The sequence below is a fragment of the Heloderma suspectum genome, chromosome 1, assembly GCF_057233095.1.
Source record: "Heloderma suspectum isolate Gila_16-S chromosome 1, 16-S_ref, whole genome shotgun sequence".
Classification (NCBI taxonomy): Eukaryota; Metazoa; Chordata; class Lepidosauria; order Squamata; family Helodermatidae; genus Heloderma; species Heloderma suspectum.
Window position 1 is genome coordinate 282,707,857 of NC_139458.1, and position 17,290 is coordinate 282,725,146.

Consider the following 17,290-nt stretch of genomic DNA (forward strand, 5'->3'; position numbering starts at 1 on the left):
TCTTTACATCCTGCCCAGGAAGTTCTGTATGATCTCCCTAGCATCAATACTCCCTCTTCTCTCCAAAGGAGATTGGTTTGCTTCTATTGACCTCAAGGATGCTTATTTTTACATCACCATAGAAGAGTCGTACCAATGCTATCTCTGATTCATCATTGGTACCATCACCTACCAGTTCCAGGTGCTACCTTTTGGCCTCGCCACTGCTCCGAGAGTATTCACCAAATGCATGCCAGTGGTCTGTTCCCATCTTTGGATGTGAGGCATCGAGATGATTGGCTTCTGGGAACATTGACATGGAACTGTCTTCTGTGGTCAACAGAGGTGACCTGCAATCTTCTTCTGTGGTCAACAGAGGTGACCTGCAAAGTCCCAAATGTGGGACTTTGCCTCAGTCTCAAAAAGTCTCACCTACAGCCTACCCAAACTCTGCAGTTCATTGGGGTGTTGCTGGACTCCTGCTCAGGCAGGGCATTTCTCCCTCAGGATCAAATGGAGGTGCTGATATTGCTGGCAGCAGAGCTAAATTGTTGCAAGTCCACTTTGGTGCTCGAGAGCCAGTGTCTTCTAGGCCTTATAGCTGCAAAGACATCTATAGTCCACTACACTTGGTTGAACATGAGGTCTCTCCAGAACCAGCTTATATGCAACTTTGTTACCAAGTGGGACGCCCAGCAGAACAAGCTGTGACTTCCGCAAAACATCAGGGACTCCTTACGATGGTGGACGGTGCCACACAACCTTTCGGAAGGCATGCCCTTCCTTCAGCCCTTGCCATCCCGAGTAGTAACTACAGATGCATCACTCTCAGGATGGGGAGCTCATTGCTCAGGCCTCACAGTCCACGGACAGTGGTTGGCCACGGAGGTGAGTGAACACGTCAACCTCCTAGAGGTCAGGGTGGCAAAAAAGGCCCTTCAGGTATTCAAGCAGAACCTAGTGGGCAGCCTGGTCCAGGTCACCTTGTACGATACAACGGTCATCGCATACCTGAACAAAGAAGGGGATATGAGATCGCTTCCACTTCTCACTTTAACACTGGAGATTTTTAGCTGATGTTCACCTTGTCTGATCAGAGCTCATGTTGCCAGTGTGGACAGTGTTTTGGCAGACCAGCTCAGCTGGAGTGGGAGTTGGACAGATCAGTCCCGAGGACTCTGTTTCAGAGCTGGGGCATGCCACATGTGGACCTATTAACTCCAGGGAATGCTGTGTGCCAGAATTTCTGCAGCTGAGCAGATCACGGGGCAGGTTCCTGGGGGGGACCCTTTCATTCTCAAATGGACAGGAATGTTGTTCTACCTTCCCTCCCCCAATTCCCACTGATCACCAGGGTTCTAGCAAAAATTGGACAGACGGTACTGAACGTATCCTCATAACTCCTTGGTGGCTCCGCCAACCGTGGTTCACCCTGATGCCCAGGATGGCACAAGGTCAGTATCATTGTCTTCCATTGTATCTGTCCCTTCTCACTAGGGAGGACGGTCGGATCTAACACCTAATGACCTAGTGAACTCCACCTGACTGCATGGAGGAGTGGGTGACAGAGACTGAACCAATCCCAGCATCTCTACAGAAAATCCTCAATGCTGCTTGTAAACCCTCTACACATTGCTCGTATGCAAGGACATGGACTGCTTTTTCCTCATTTGCTTGCATTCAGGGTTTCCACCCACTCCAGTGCTCTTTGCACCAAATACTCCAGTTTCTCCTCTCCCTCTTTGATAAAGGACTCAAATTATCATCTTTAAGAGTTTACCTGTCTGTGCTCTCTGATTTTCATCTTCCTGATGAGGGATTTTCAGTCTTCTTGCATTCGACAGTGAAGAGATTTCTAAAAAGGATTAGGAACCTGGTGCTACCAGTCCATTCCACAGTACCAAGCTAGAGCCTTTCTGTGGTGCTGAAGGTGCTTTTGTTCAAGCTCTTTTGAGCCACTGGCAACAACAAACATGTGCCTTCTCTCATGGAAGGTGGCATTTTTGGTGGCCATTACATCAGCACACCATGCCAGTGAACTCTGTGCACTCAGAGTAGACCAGCCTTATCTCGCCTTTCACTGGGATAAAGTGGGCATACCTGATTCTACTTTCTTGCCAAAAATCATGTTGGATTTCCATCTGAATCAGCTATTTTTTTGCCTGCTTTCTTTGCTTCCCCATCTACACCGTTGGAGTTGACATTACATACACTTGACGTTCGACTCAAGTTGGCCTTTTACAAATCAAGGACTGAACAGTTTTGGCTTTTACCTCGTCTCTTTGTGTGCTATGGTGGAAAGTGCAAAGGCCAGTCTCTCTTGACCCAGCATTTCACCTCCTGGATCGTCAAGATTGTTGAGCTATCGTATAAGCTGGCTGGGCTTGAACTTTCTGTCCCGGTCCAAGTTCATTGTATTCATGCAGTAGCAACACCAGTCGCATTCGACAGAGGGGTTGCCATTCCTGAGCTGTGCCATGAGGCAGCCTGGTCAACATGGTTTCGTTAGACATTACAGATTAGATGTTCGGGCTAGAGCTGACTGTACTTTTGGTTGTGCCATCCTTTCTTCTGTATTGCAATAGGACACCAACCCACCACCTTGTAAATTAGCTTGCTTCTTGCCCATATGTGTGATGCACAGAGACCACAAAGAAGAAAGACAGGTTGCTACCTGTAACTGTAGTTCTTCGAGTGGTCATCTGTGTATTCACATCACCCATCCACCATCCCCTCTTTGGTGTCATACTCGAGTTCGATGTTGGGTACTGAAGGTTTTTCATCCCGATTCTGAGGCTACAATGTTGGTCTCAACGAACTGAGGGAATAAGCGGGAATCCGCTAGGGACATGTGCGCTGGGACAGTGGGGGAAGGGTTCCCAACCAAAAATCCTCAGCTATAGAAGTTTCCTGAATTGAGGCTTGGCACAGAGCCCATATGTCTGAATGCACAGACGACCACTCGAAGAACTACAGTTACAGATAGCAACCTGTCTTTCTCCCCCAATAGCGGTCTCACAGCAGAAACAAATCTGTTGGGAGATCAAGTTATGGAGCTCTCATAAATATGTAGTATGGCTGTCAGTGAGTCTGAGTGTGCATAACTACACACTGGACTTTAGCTGTACAAAAGGCTTTATGGGGATCTGATTTGTCTAAGTAATTTAAGCCTTAAAATTTAGACTCAGACGGAATAGCTGCACAATTATTAGTGTTAGGATCCCTCCATCTGGAAGCACCCATAATCAGAAGCTGATAAGTGTCTAACCAAGACCTATTTCCATGTACGCCCCTGATACTGGGAAGAGGTCAAAACCAGCATACATACCTGATTTTTATACAATAGGGCATGGTTTTATTTTTATTTTATTTTTTTCTGGTAAGAAAAAAAGATGGAAGAAGTAGTGGGAAAACATGGGAAGGCTACAAATTGAGGATGCCATCTGGACCCCTTGCTAAAATTCTGTGTTTAAGGCCGGTGGTTACACAATGAAAGCCTCATCTGGAAGCACCCTGTATATTTTGACCTTTACAAACAACTCAAGGCTGGAGCTTCTGGCATTATTTGGGAGGTCTAATGACTTTCCTCTGATATTTTCTACTTCTTCCCAGCTGTGATCATCTTAGTGTCAGTCACCTTCTGGCTGCAAGGGCAGGCTTTTCCGTTTTATTCAGGGCTGCCCCTCTGATCAGTTCTGATGGAACACCTGGGCATTTTACCTCTTGGAGAGCCTGCATATCCCTTTTATGAATATTTTATTTCTGATTTTAGTATTTGTCCTTTGGAGATGCATAAGAAATTTCCTATAACCACAAAATGAAATGATGTCTAGTTTTATAAGTCATGCTCTAAACAGAAGCAAGACTAAAATCTGTAGTTTTACAACTCTTATTACATGATACTGCAGGTGGAGGAGAGAAAGGGTTAAAATACCTCTCCAGCTAAGGTAATTGTCCTTCAAGATGCATTAACTCACTCACTATCTTTTAATGACATCAGAATTATACAACTGTGGAAGAAGCACACATTTATACAATTGTTTAAATGCAATGAATAAATGAAGGGGTGGGAGAGAGAGAGAGACTGTGAATCTGGCAGAAAATAAGCTCTCCTAGGATGGATTATGCTGTTTTGAACTAGAGGGTATAGACAAAAGAGAGACTGAAAATAGTACACAGGCACATGTTACTGGGTCATCATTTGTGACGAAGGTTAGAGGTTAGCATAATCTTTATTCACACATTTTGTTTTGCTATATGTAGTGTTAATTTAGCGCTCTCCCATTCACTCTCTCCCATTAGAGCCAAAGTAGCCATTTGGCAAAGACCTGGATTTCTGCCAAATATCTAAAAGATAGCTGGGGGTGCTTCCAGATGAGGCTTGTATTGTTCCATTGCTCTGTTTTATTCATGGAATTTTACAGGCGGTCCAGTCAGATAATGCTGTCTTCCATACATCACCCTCCCATGTTTTCCTACTGCTGCTTCTATCTTTTTTCTTACCACAGAAAATCTGTTCAGGAGAAAAAGCTGGAATAGCAACATAATGCCTAATGCCTTTTAATTGTAGCACCAGGAGCCCCTCTGTATGGAACTGCCCTAAGGTGTTTAGGATGAGGATGTCATTTGGAGGGTACTGTGGTAGAAGTTCTTGGGCGGAAATCTAAAAACTAGACGCATGTGTATTAGAGCATGGGACAGAACAGATGACCAAAAGCAATTGGATTTTTTTAGGTAGTACAAATCAACCCCCCCCCCCCCAGATAATCAGAGTACTCTGCAGTTTGTATACAACCTAAGGCTGCAACTCTTGGAGCAAGCATGAATAAACTCAGTAGACTTATAGCACAATCCTTTACATGTCTACTCCTAAGTCCCATTGAGGTTGGTGGGGCTTACTCCCGGATAATTTGGTTTAGGATTGCAGCTTTAATTTCATAGCAGTCACACAGATCAGGCTGCTAGATATATTCTTACAGTTGCCTAAACTAACAATTTCACTAGTACGGTAAATGGAAGGAAGTCACCCACACTGTAGTCTACAGCAGCCTTCACCTGGTGTCCTCCAGTTGTGTTGGACTGCAATTCCCAGCATGCCCAGCCAACATGTTGGGGGTTGTAGTCCAACACATCTGGAAGGCCTCAGGTTTAGGAAGGCTGATCTACAGAATGCCATGTGTACTGCTATTTAAAATAGAATAGCAGACAGTATGCAAATTTAACAAGGAATATTGAATCTGTTACAATACACTAATATTTCCTCTTCGTTTTACCTTAGTAGTAGGTATTTCTTTTTTTAATTGCATGTATAAAGGCATTTTTGCTTCCTTCCTTAGGAATGTAATAGGATAACATCTTGAAAGTACAGATAAATTAGATCTGATGAACATTGAATAATTTAAGGGTTGGCTAGATGAGCCCTTATCAGATGCTAAGTCTGTAACCAGCAATGTTGATTCATTGTTCATGTTTTGTTTAAAACAAAACCAATCCTCAAACACCTGTTTAAAAAAATTTATAAAGCAGGGATTTTTAAAATTGTTTGCAGTAGGGTCGATTTTATAATAGCAAGCATCCTGGTTTTGGAGTAATGCAGTCCTTTCTAAATCTTTCAGGACAGCAACGTGTTTCTGTGACCAGCCTCCTGGTATGCCATGGCTTACTACTGGTTGGAACAAATCTGGGGATTATAGTAGCACTTCCAGTTCCTCGTTTGCAGGGAATCCCAAAAGTAACTGGTAAGTAGAACATTTGAGATATAAGAAATTAAATCAAGCAGGCAGTGACGTATATTGAAAGATTGTTTAGTCAAATGCCCAGCTTTCAACATAATCCATACAAGGGGAGATGGTGTGTGGGGAGGTGTTTGGAAAAGTGAATTTGCTGTAGTTTTAGCTTCTTGCTACTGCTTTATTTAAACTATAGCTCACCCTCATATTTCTGATACTCTTGTAACCATACATAAACCATCTAAAAGTAAGCTCTTTCATGGAGCAAATAAATTCCCCATCCACTTCAATGGAGAGATCAGTCCTGCACCAGCATTCCTCTTCACACATGGAGTTATCCCTTCCAAGTGACCTGAATGGGGAAAATAGTTACTAGTGAAGAAGGTTGTGTTTGTATCAGAGCTCCTGTGTCTGTTAGAAATTGCTGGACTGAAATTAATTGGACGTTCTGATCTGAAAGGTTGGATATCTATATTTTAAAAGCTATACACACACACACAAATGCACATACACAAACACACCTTACACAATATTCTGTAGTGCTTCAATGTAAACACTGCTGCAGCTTTTGAACTGAATATCAGAGTTAAAAAATAAAATACAATAAATGTATATGAAACTTTAAAGGCCTGTCAGTAATTACTCATTAGTTAGAGGTGCATTTGATGGCTACATTTCATAGCCTGGGGATCTTTTAGGAGTGCACATAAAATTTGGAATCCTAATACATTGGTACTTGCTTGGCTTTACCTTAGATGCAACTTGCCTCTTTTCTACATATTAGCTCTATTCAGGTGTTATTTAAACTAGTTACCTCTACCCAGGAACAGGAATGGGGCCATGCCAAGTAGCCCCACCCCCAGGTGTTCACCTGTACAATGCAAGCATGTGCAGGGAGGAGGCATTCACACATACAGCTATACGCGTGGAGGCTTCCATATGAACAGGAACCCTCCACTAAGTCTGCTTTCCTGTTAATGTGTCGTTACATCTAGTCAACTGCTTTTAAAGACCGAGCCATACATTAATAGGTAAAGAGACAGCTTGCCAAATGTCCTGTAGTTTTAAATGCTATATTTTTATTTCAGGCTATCATAGTAATATAATACTTTATAGAATAAATGCCACTGCACTTCAGGAACTTATTTAAGCTTTCATCTGGCATGAAAGCAAAATTTGCAGTCTATTTCACTGCTGCCTGCACTAACGTGTATATATGCAACGAGTGTGGAGTAAGATTAATTGAAAACAAGGTATGTGGCATCGAATTGTGGAGAAAGCTAGTAATGTGTGGAGATAGTGAAATGCCAACTAAAACAAGTCAGCTGATTCCCTTACTCATACTGTTGAGAACAAAGCATGAACTGTATGTCAACTTCAGCTCTGCATGTTCTAATATTTGCAGATTTGTTCTAGAGCCAGAAGGTAACTTCAGTATAGTAGGTTACTTTTGAAAACATTGCCAATATTTTTTAGTTCTGTTTACATTAATTACTCTTGGGGGAGAGGTCAGGAGAGAGGTCAAGGTGAGGATCTGGGGAACCATTTAGAGTGGAGTAAGGCCTTGGTCTACATATGTAACAGAATAAGGTGGACATATGGACTGCAGTGGATGATAAAATTGTTTTTTAATGCTTACCTATATCCCTGCAAATAGAAAACCAGCACAGCAGGTAAAGGGCTTCCTCCATTATGATGTGCTACTTCTCTGTCTGCTGTGACATTTATATGGAGGAACACTAAAAAATGGCATATCCCTCCTGCAGTCTGACGTAGTGCAGTATATTCTAGAATCTATAGCTTCATTTTTATTATTCATTTTTATTATTTATTTATTCCTGCTTACCAAGGCCTAGGTAAGCAGGAAGGTAGGGCAGTAGCAGGAAAAGATCATAGGTGTGGGAGGAGAGCCAGGAGCACAAAGATTGCATGTTGCTCAGCAAGAGCATGAGAGTGATCTGCAAGTATTTATAGGCAGCAGGAATCTGCTTGAACTAATGAGTGGAGGTGGAGCCAAAAGAAGGTAGCCAAGAACTCCAACAAGCACCTGCCATGGGGATGCCAGCCAAAAACAGTTTCTATGTGATAAGGTCTCTTCCATAATGTTTGGGTACATTCACTATGTCGATCACTCCCCTCCAGCCTGGTGCCCTCCAGATGATTTGGGCTACAACTTGCATCATCCATGACCATTAGCCATGCTAGCTGGGGCTGATGGAAGCTGTAGTCTAAAACATCTGGAGGGCACCATGTTGAGAAAGACTGTTGTAGATCATCACCCAAGCCAGTGATGAGAAACAGCAAGGGAGATAGATCCTAAGCCGATATTGACTTAACAATATGTAAACAAATACTATAATTTGGCAGTGTTTTTGTTCACTCTATACAGACATTCCCTGTAAAGACATCCCTTCTTTAAAACTAATTCTGAGGATTGAATGGCTGGTGACCAAGGTAATACACTCTTTTTTCTAATAAAGTGTTTATTTTTGTTTTTGTTGCAGGAAGAGGAATGGTCTCTTACCATGCACATAATGGCCCTGTTAAGTTCCTTGTAATGGCCTCTGTGACAACAAAGCGAAGCAAAAGCAAATCCAGGCATAGTCTGAATCGTCCTCCTTCTGGATTGAAAGATGATGATCAAAAGAATGTTGTTCACAGTGAGAGGCCCAGTTCTTCTGTAAGCAACCCAAATGAAAGTGCTATTTGGCTGGGAGGTTCAGTAGGATCCATTGCTCAAAAAAGTGACTTGTCTTCATCTTCTGGGTCTCTGACATCAAACACAACTGAACACAGGCCTGAGGAGAGTGCTTTCTATGAGCTTTTGAAAGAAGTCTCTATTAACCAGAGTAGAAAATGTCAATCCAGAGAAGGGAAAGCAATATCTGTCTTAGTCATCTCTGGAGGACAAGGACACAGAAGAGTGAACAAGAAGTCTAAGCAGCAGCGACCAGATGAACTAGTTTCATCTGTGATGGTTTGGCAGATTCCACTATTAAAGATCTAAAATCATGATACATTGTGACTTTGTAAAAGACATCTGCTTTAGGTTAAAAAGTCTAATTTTATTATGATGAAGCTTCTTCAAAAGAGAATGCTGGTATCATCTCAAAATGAGTTCTGACTTAAGTGTCAATTCTTGCAAAGGTCTTCTTGCAAGACTAGTTTGTGTTGAAGTCAGTGGGCTGGCATTTTTGATTAATATACCTAAAGATATCCCAAGACATCCCTTTCAGAACTGCGTTTGAAATGTTTAACTGTTAGTGGAAGCTCTGTAACAGAAATAGGGGTTTCTTTTAAAGTATTTTTACAGTTTTGCCATTATTTATATTCATATTTTATGGACTAGAGAACACTAAATGAAGGGCAAAGATCACATAGCATTCCACTGATGGGTCTTTCTTAAGTAATCCTACAGTGCAATATAATGCACATGCTGTTCATTTTACCAAACATTTTTGAGCAATAGTTATTCCAGTAATTGTGTACTAGCTTAATTCTAGCACATAAATAAACTTGTAATATATTTCCTCAAGGAAGTGTCAGACAAAACAAAAACAGAAATGTGTAGCTTGGTTAAATGCTGCTTTAGATTTATAACCATTGAAGCAAACAGTAAATACTAATTTTAATGTTCAGTATTTAAAAATGAATGTTGCAGAAAATAAATGTTAAGTTTTTGAAACATGGAATACATGTTTTACACTTTTTACTTATGAAGACATTTTGTTTGTGTACAGGTGTAGATTTTTTTTTTTTTTAACCATTTGGTCATTCCCAATAGGTAGGAAAAACCCCATACTGAATGCAGATTTTACTAGGTACCACCAATAATTCATGTTTTGATGCTCATTTAATTATAGTACATTCTGTTGCTGGCAGTGGAATGTGCGCCATTTATGGGTATAGCATATATGTTTTGACTAACATTGCATGATGGTGGTGAGAAAATCATTGAAAAACAAATAACAAAATGAAGAGACCTATAACAATAGGTCATAATGTCTCTATAAGTTAATAGAGTTCAATACTACACAAGTATATCAATGCCTGCTGAAAGTGCACATTATTAATACAGGCAAAACCCACTTCCTAATATCTGTGGAAAGAAACATGCCTTAATGTGTACTGGCAAACAATACAGAACAGGATTAGAGTGAGATTCATAATCCTGGTGCATTTATAACACACACGCCCTTTCAGTTTTAGCAAACTCCACCCATACCTGGGATTTGGATACAGGCAATACAACCATCACCAATGTTGCTGTGGCTCTTGTGAGACATTGTAACAGCTTGCAGCCAGCAATTGCAACCCCAGGGCATGCCTTTTTTAGTCGAAGAGCCATTTCAGCTGCTCTGAATAGATGCAAGTAGGGCTGGCAGTCATTTTGCAATCTGGGGGGCTGTGTGATGCTTTGGAGGCTAGCTGTGCCAGAGCTCAGCTGCATAGTGAGGCCATTTATGGATCACGCCCTTTGTGACCATATGTCTTAAGCCCATCACCACCACCACAGATGTCTTTTTTTTTGGGGGGGGGGTTGAGAACAACTGTATAGTAGTGACCCATTTCAGGGTATGGGTGAACAAAGTTTGAGGGTTTAGAAGGAGCTGATGGTAACTTGCTGTACCAATTCATAGTTCACACACTAGGAATAATTGAATCACAGCGGTGATGTTGAACCACTCAGACGTCTAACATCACTCTTTCACTCCTTGATGTAGGGTGAATATCAGTGGGGAAACTTAGCTTGGGAGGATGTATTATGGCCAATTATTGTATGTTTAGATTGATATTGGTTAATAATCCTAAAACCATCAGATAATGGGCCAGGGCACATAACCAAATTGACAAGAAAGGAATGTGGGTTTATTTTACTGGGGGTAGAGCAGTAACAGGCAGAAGGTAAAGGGGGATCTATCTGCTAGCAGATCACTGGGTGATTTGCAGTAGATCAGCAAGCGTTTCTGGCTCACACAATAGCAACAACAGAAAATAGATTTTTTAAAATTTCTAAATTAGGCTTTCAGAATCCCTGATCTGTAATAAGTCAAACGTAGATTTGTGCTTTGTATATAAAGTGCTTCCAGTATAAAACCCATGGGATGCAGAGAGTAACTGGCATCGCACCTAAGCCACTGTTTTGCACATGGCTCTGGTTGGTGGGCCTTGGGGTTTTAGTAAAAAACAGAGTAGATCCTCCAAACATGAAGTCTGCTCATGCCTGGTATGGAGGATGTGAGAATTGCTCACACTTCTGCATGTCCACTAATAATGTAACATTTGAATTGCTGGTACCTGGGCACATCAACAGCAAAATCTGTGTGCTCCAGAGTTAATTTCTGGACAAGGACCTAACCACGGTCACACCTGCAATACCTCAGAGCACACAACATCCAAGTGAGCCCCGAGTCCTTTATTGGAGCAATGGGCAGATGTCAACAAAAAGAGCTGATGGTTTCTGTGAAAGCTAGAAATAAACTTATTACCTCTCATCCCCAACCAATCCAGTCTTCACATGTATGTGGTTCTGATCTGAATTAGGCACACTAAGTGCAAAGCAAAGGCCAATCCTTCTTAAAACCAATCAGGATCAATGGAACTTGCATATGCTTTCTCCTTATTCTACCCGCTGTGTAACCATTCCTTCCAAAAATCGATGGAATAAATCCCCCCCCCCAACATAAACAAAAGCAGGATTGACCTTATTTGTCATAAATTGTAACTTTTGGCATATAAATACCTGCAAATTCAGTTCGTGAATTCAGTTTCCTGAAGCCACTTGTTTATTTAATTTGTCTGGCTTGAACAGTATCCCTCCCACTCCAATAATTCCACATGGAAAAATGCTTTTGATGAAGGGGCTTTAAAAAAAATACTTTGTGATATGGCATTGTGCTCAACAGTCCAAAGGAGAGAAAGTTTTAAAAATCCATTGGGCTAGTTCTTTGCATCTCACCCATTGAGTGCTGCCAATAGAGACTCCTACAAGAGTTCTACAAGATGTTTGTGCTGTTTGGTGTTATTGCAAAGAAGAACTTTAAAGTATCTTATAAAATTGTATATAAGTACAGACTAAAATGATAACTGGTAACTAAGTGCAACGTACGATATTTGCTTTGTAATATATTGGAAACTGGTACTATATTGCTTCGATGTTGGATGCAAGCCAATGGTCGCGTACTTTTAGAGTCAACAAACAGATATAAATGTGTTGCTAGGTGGAACATATTTTGCTTCTGATTCCACCTGAAAATGCAGAAATACTGAGAAGAATAAGAGGAAGGGGAACTAGTGCAACCACTAAACTGCATTAAGTGTTTTCTAACATCTAACAGTATATGTGTTATAACCTGAGCCATAAAAATGTATTTATGTACACAATAAACTCAGCAAACTGTTTAATAAAGAAAACTGTGAATAAACAAGTCCTCAAAACTATATTAACTTGTTCTTATTTTATGAATTCAAAGGGCACATTTGTAGTGTTCCGACTGGAAATAGTCTCAAAAAGGGCTTTTCCTAAAGGGTTGAATCCAATATTAGTCTAACTTAAGTCCTATTCATTTTAATGGATCTAATCTAAGTAGGATTTTCATTGGATGCAACCCAAAGCCAGGAATGTCAATGCATTTCTTTTAATACACTGATGCTTTAAATGCATACTGGTGACAATACAAGTAATTGCTTGGAAAACATGGCAGCTGCTATGGCTTTCCATTAACTAGACACTGTATGTGATGTGGGCTTTAATGCTGTCTCCAGAGAACCTATCCTAACAAATGCATCAAATGTCATCACCCCACCTCTCAGATCTTTTGTGTAGTTGCCCCATCAACTTTAATGGAAGTCAAGTACCACAAGCCCCCTGAGGCTGCAAAATTGGGACTGAGTACCCAGCTGATGGCGATACATGGCTGACGTACTGCATACAGTGTGTGTAAGGGTAGACTGAAACACATATATGTCTCCCAACACAGGAAATTTTGTGTCGTATTTGGTAGAGCTCCACTTGTGCAGAACAGAGCTAGAAAAAGTCCAGGCACCTGGTTTTCCAGGTATATAGAAATGTGATGCTTATGTTATCTAGGAATCAGAACACTTTATACAGGCCTCCTGGCTTGTCTTCCACCCCACCCCACCCCACCCCACCCATCACCAACACGATACTGGTACCTATATATTTGAAAATGCTTTGTGCTGGAAGGTTCCACCTGGCCTTCAGACAACAGACTAACTCACAAATTCAATAAACCACAAAATCAGGTTGAGAAGCAAATATGGGCCTATAGTCCAAACGTATGTTTGTTGCTTCCCATCCCCCAGTTCCAGGATTATTTTATTATAGGATTGGGGAAAATATCACATTGGGACATTATCAGTTCCATAAACAGAATGTTTATTTAATGGGAGTAGATTTCTTTTGCTGGCTAATGTTTTACTTCGGCCTTCCCCAACCTGTTGCTCTCCAGAAATTTTTTAGACTACAACTCCCAGCATTCCTGACCACTGGCCATGCTGGCTGGGGCTGGTGGGAGTTGAAGTCTAAAACATCTGTTGGGCCCCAGGTTGGGAAGCCTGTTTTACTTTATGGCTTCTGTTCAATAGAAGGCCAAGCAAGAGAACCTAATAGGCCTTAAAATTATACTGAAGCATGCCCAACCAGAATTACAGACTGTTCCAACATTACAGCTGTATAAATTGACTGATGCTTTTCTCACTCTCATTTTCTGTCACTTATATTGTAGGAGGCCTGTTGAAGCCCTATTAATTGGTCTCTACCTGTCAAGGACCATGCACAATCATTGCATGCCGTTCCCATTACTGTCAGTTGTCATTCCTCATTTGCACTTGTCGATGGACATCAGTTTGCTTAGTAAGGCCCAGGTCAGGAAGGTGCACACCTTAGATAAGTGACCAAAAGACATTCCCCTGAAGCAGGGACTGTCAGTATGTCCAATAGAAATGTGGGGATGTCAGCACTGATAAGGAGAAATAGAAGTGGAAACCTATGAGGTTGGAAATATTTGGAAGTAACATTGATGTGGCTATTGATGCAGTAGCAATATACTCCACTTCTAACACATCTTGTCTGGAATAGAGCATAAAGAGCACATAACAGTGCTGGGGCAGCTGTAGTGATTATTGAAGTCTTTCTGGGCTCAATTCAAGATGCTGATGTTGACCTTTAAGGCCAGGGGTGCAGAACTTCAGGCCCGGAAGCCACATCTGGCCCACCTGGGGTTCCATCCTATCTAGCCTTCCAGGGTACCCCAAATGGCCACTCCTCCTTCCTCTGGCCCCACCTGCTTTCCCCTGACCACCAATCATTTGGTGGCTTCCCAGCTTTTGTGCCGTTTCCCCACCACCACCATTCTAAAAGGTAAAGATGCCTCTCCTAAGGCTGAGTGACTGGCAGGAAGAACTGTAAGTTAAACTATGTGGCTATTTTGGCTCCGCCCCTTTTGCTTTTGACCCTGCCCACCACTGGAACATGGACCCTGAGAGCTTCCCCAAAGCGGAATTCAGTCCTCGGGCTGAAAGAGATTCGGCACACCTGTTTAAGGCCATAACATCCTGGGTTCAGCATACCTTAGGGGTTGCTTGTCCCCATACAATCCCCCACTCTGGAAGTTTAGACAAAACTGATGTTTGCCCCCTCTGCCACGTAATTTGGCAGCACAGCGGTGGCAGCAGGAGTATGGTCTGTGGAAGGGGGCCCTGGTGTGGGGGGGTCAAAAGTGGCTCCAAGACCCCCCCCCCCAGTTGTCTACCTCTGGTTTAGAGAATGCCCATCTTTGACAGCCTGGACCAGGGCATTTTCTGTGGGGCTGCTGCAGCGCTCGTGCAATGCCCATTCAGTCTTCTTTGCTGTTGAGATTTGGGAAATTATTTGAGCACTGCTGACCTGGTTTTATATTTGTTTATGTGGTATTCTAGCTCTTAACAATTTTATTCTGACGCCCTTGCAATGCTTAATGTTGTTATACACGGCTTGGCTTGTCATATGTAAAAGTGACTTATAGATGTGTATAATTACACACTTGGTGGGTGGGTGGGGTGTTTGTGTATCATAAATGAGCATGTGATACCTGATCGCCTGCTGTCCTGCATGTCCTTTGGGCCTTTATTTTTTCTTCTGCCAGGTTCTGCATCACTCCATTGTTTTGCTGCGCTGTAGCAAGCCTTCTCTATGCATTCTCTCCATGACGTCCCTCATATTTCTGCTTGCACACCACCCTTCACCTACGGGCTGCTTAAAAGCATAATTTCCTCCCATGTTTCTAATAGTGAATAACATTCCCAGGTGGAGCTGCTCATTCCATTTGATATCCTTATTTTTCAGTGTTCTCCCCACATATTGCACTATTTTTTCTTGTTGAGTTTCCATTCCATGGTTCACAAGCTATTTCTGTTGTGGAGGATTGCAGGCTGCACAATTCTCACATGCACATTCATCACTTGAGAACTGCATTTGTTAATGAGCCATCATAAATCAAACACAAGAGAGAGAGAGAGAACTGTCATATCATGCCACATTGCCTCAAATACAATACTTATCAGTGGTGTCGGTTTTCACATTTAGCTGTAATTTGTTATGTGCAGAGGAATGAAATGATGTATGGGCATGTATAAATTGGCTTTATCTTGCCATGTGTTATTTATTTCAAAAAACTTTCCCAGGGCAGCTTACAATAATAATAAAAAAATCATTGCAGTGCCAGCATGCAGGAATACAAAAATCAGAATGCTTTCTGTGGTCACCCACATATCCAGTACAGTGTCCCCTACGAGGTGGTACAACATTATGTTGGGCCTCAAGGCTTTGTTTGAACATCAGACATTGTCAAGTATACTGTGATCATGCCAATAATAAGGTGTGTGTGTTTGGGTGTGTGTGTATAATGCATGTGTAAGTGGGGATGTGCACCCAAAACTAAGTTTTGGGTCAATCCTAATAATATACCCAAACCTCAAGGAGAACAGCATCTCATATCCTCTGCCTTGCCCAAGGCCCAACATTAAATTGGGGCCCACAAAACCATGGCACCTCCAGGGCAATAATACCCAGTATACTTACAGAGCTCCCACGATTGCGAACCCTGCCTTATTGGGGTTTCTGAACAGAGGAGCTCTGTACGTGTGTTCAGCTAAATGCAATTACAGAGCCCTTTTCAGACCTTCACACTCAACCGGCTGCCAGGCATGCAGGGACATTGGGGGTGGGCTTCTGTGCATGTCCACATCACCATCCCTGCTTTCACTCCACATGAAAGCAGATGAATAGTATCTTGCATTAACAACATTTTCTAATGAACTACTCCCATACATTTATTTAGAGAAATGCTGTAGGATGTAGTATTGTATTGTGAACATGCACACCTCTTTCTTTTATTTGTCTTATGCACATTCAATTTAAATCTGTCATTTAATTCTATTGGGAACTTACAATCACCACAGGGAACATTTTCTTGATGCAGAGAATATTTATAAGAGAAACATATACAAACTTAAACTCATTTATTTGAAAACAGGAGTAGAAGTACGGGGGGAAGGCAGTGGTGCACCTAATTAATTTGAAATGCTGGATTTAATGGCCTCATAGAGGCTTCCTCTTTAAATGGTAATGTGTCTTACTCCCCTTACTTCAAAATGTGGTAAGACAGCCTTGCTGCATATACTCCTCTCCCTACTCATTCCCCTGACTGGGGCCCCAGTCCTCTGGGCAGCAGGGGGAGATCCATATCAAGAAATGATTAGGCATTATCCCAGCATATTCATGGCATGTTTGGTGATTTTAACCCAAAGCGGATATGTAATACCTGTCCCACTTTGGCTATAAGCTGTGCAAAGTGGGAGGGGCATGGAATGGAGGGGGTGTGGAATGAAAGTTTGAAATAACAGTAGGAAGAAGGTGGCAAAGAGGAGAAATGGTTGGAGAAAAAGAGAAGGCAGCAGGAGCTTGAGGAAGTGGCGTTAGGAAGGAAGTTTAGTAGAGGCAGCAGCGTGGGAAGGAAGAGTTTCTGATAGGGCAGCCCTCATCCAGAAAGAGTGAACCTCTATGATAGAAGCTGGCAACAACAGGCTGATATCAGTGGACTTTGTAGTGAATTGTGGTCCAAAGTCAGAGTTGTTCATATTTGGTTAATTTCTTTTATGCTGTAAGTTCAATTTGTTATTTCATTGACATTGTTAATATTGTAACTACTAAAGTTTAGTAAATAGTGTTATATATTTAGTGGTTCTTCTCCGGAATGTTTGCAAATCTGCCCTTTTGGAGCCGAATGATAGAAACCAGAGGCATTACCCATACATTGGTCCAAAAGCCTGGTTTAACCGCTCTGCTAAATTGGGTGTGAAAACCACTGCAGTATCCACTGGCTTCACTCCAAGCAACGGTGGAAGGAACCTGCAATGCTGGGACTTGGAAGAGGCTGGGGCTTTATGCCAGGAAGCCTCATAGGCTAACTCCCCACCCCCCTTTCTGCCCTACTGTACCGTTAAATTAGGTGCCAGCCACTGCTGAAACACAAAGGCACTTCGAAAAGATGACCTTGATTGCCTGACAGGTAGCTGACATT

At 42.0% G+C, this 17,290-nt stretch overlaps 1 protein-coding gene across 1 annotated transcript in view; it reads left to right on the forward strand.

Annotated features, from left to right (window-relative positions):
• The window catches only part of ARHGEF10 (Rho guanine nucleotide exchange factor 10), a 150,320-nt gene extending 138,171 nt beyond the window's left edge, over positions 1–12,149 (forward strand). The window contains exons 28-29 of the mRNA XM_084826771.1: positions 5,595–5,717; positions 8,213–12,149. Coding sequence (XP_084682897.1) covers positions 5,595–5,717; positions 8,213–8,715 — 626 coding nt within the window. The 3' untranslated portion in view covers positions 8,716–12,149. The remainder of the gene's footprint in view (positions 1–5,594; positions 5,718–8,212) is intronic.
• Positions 12,150–17,290: the final 5,141 nt, after the last annotated feature.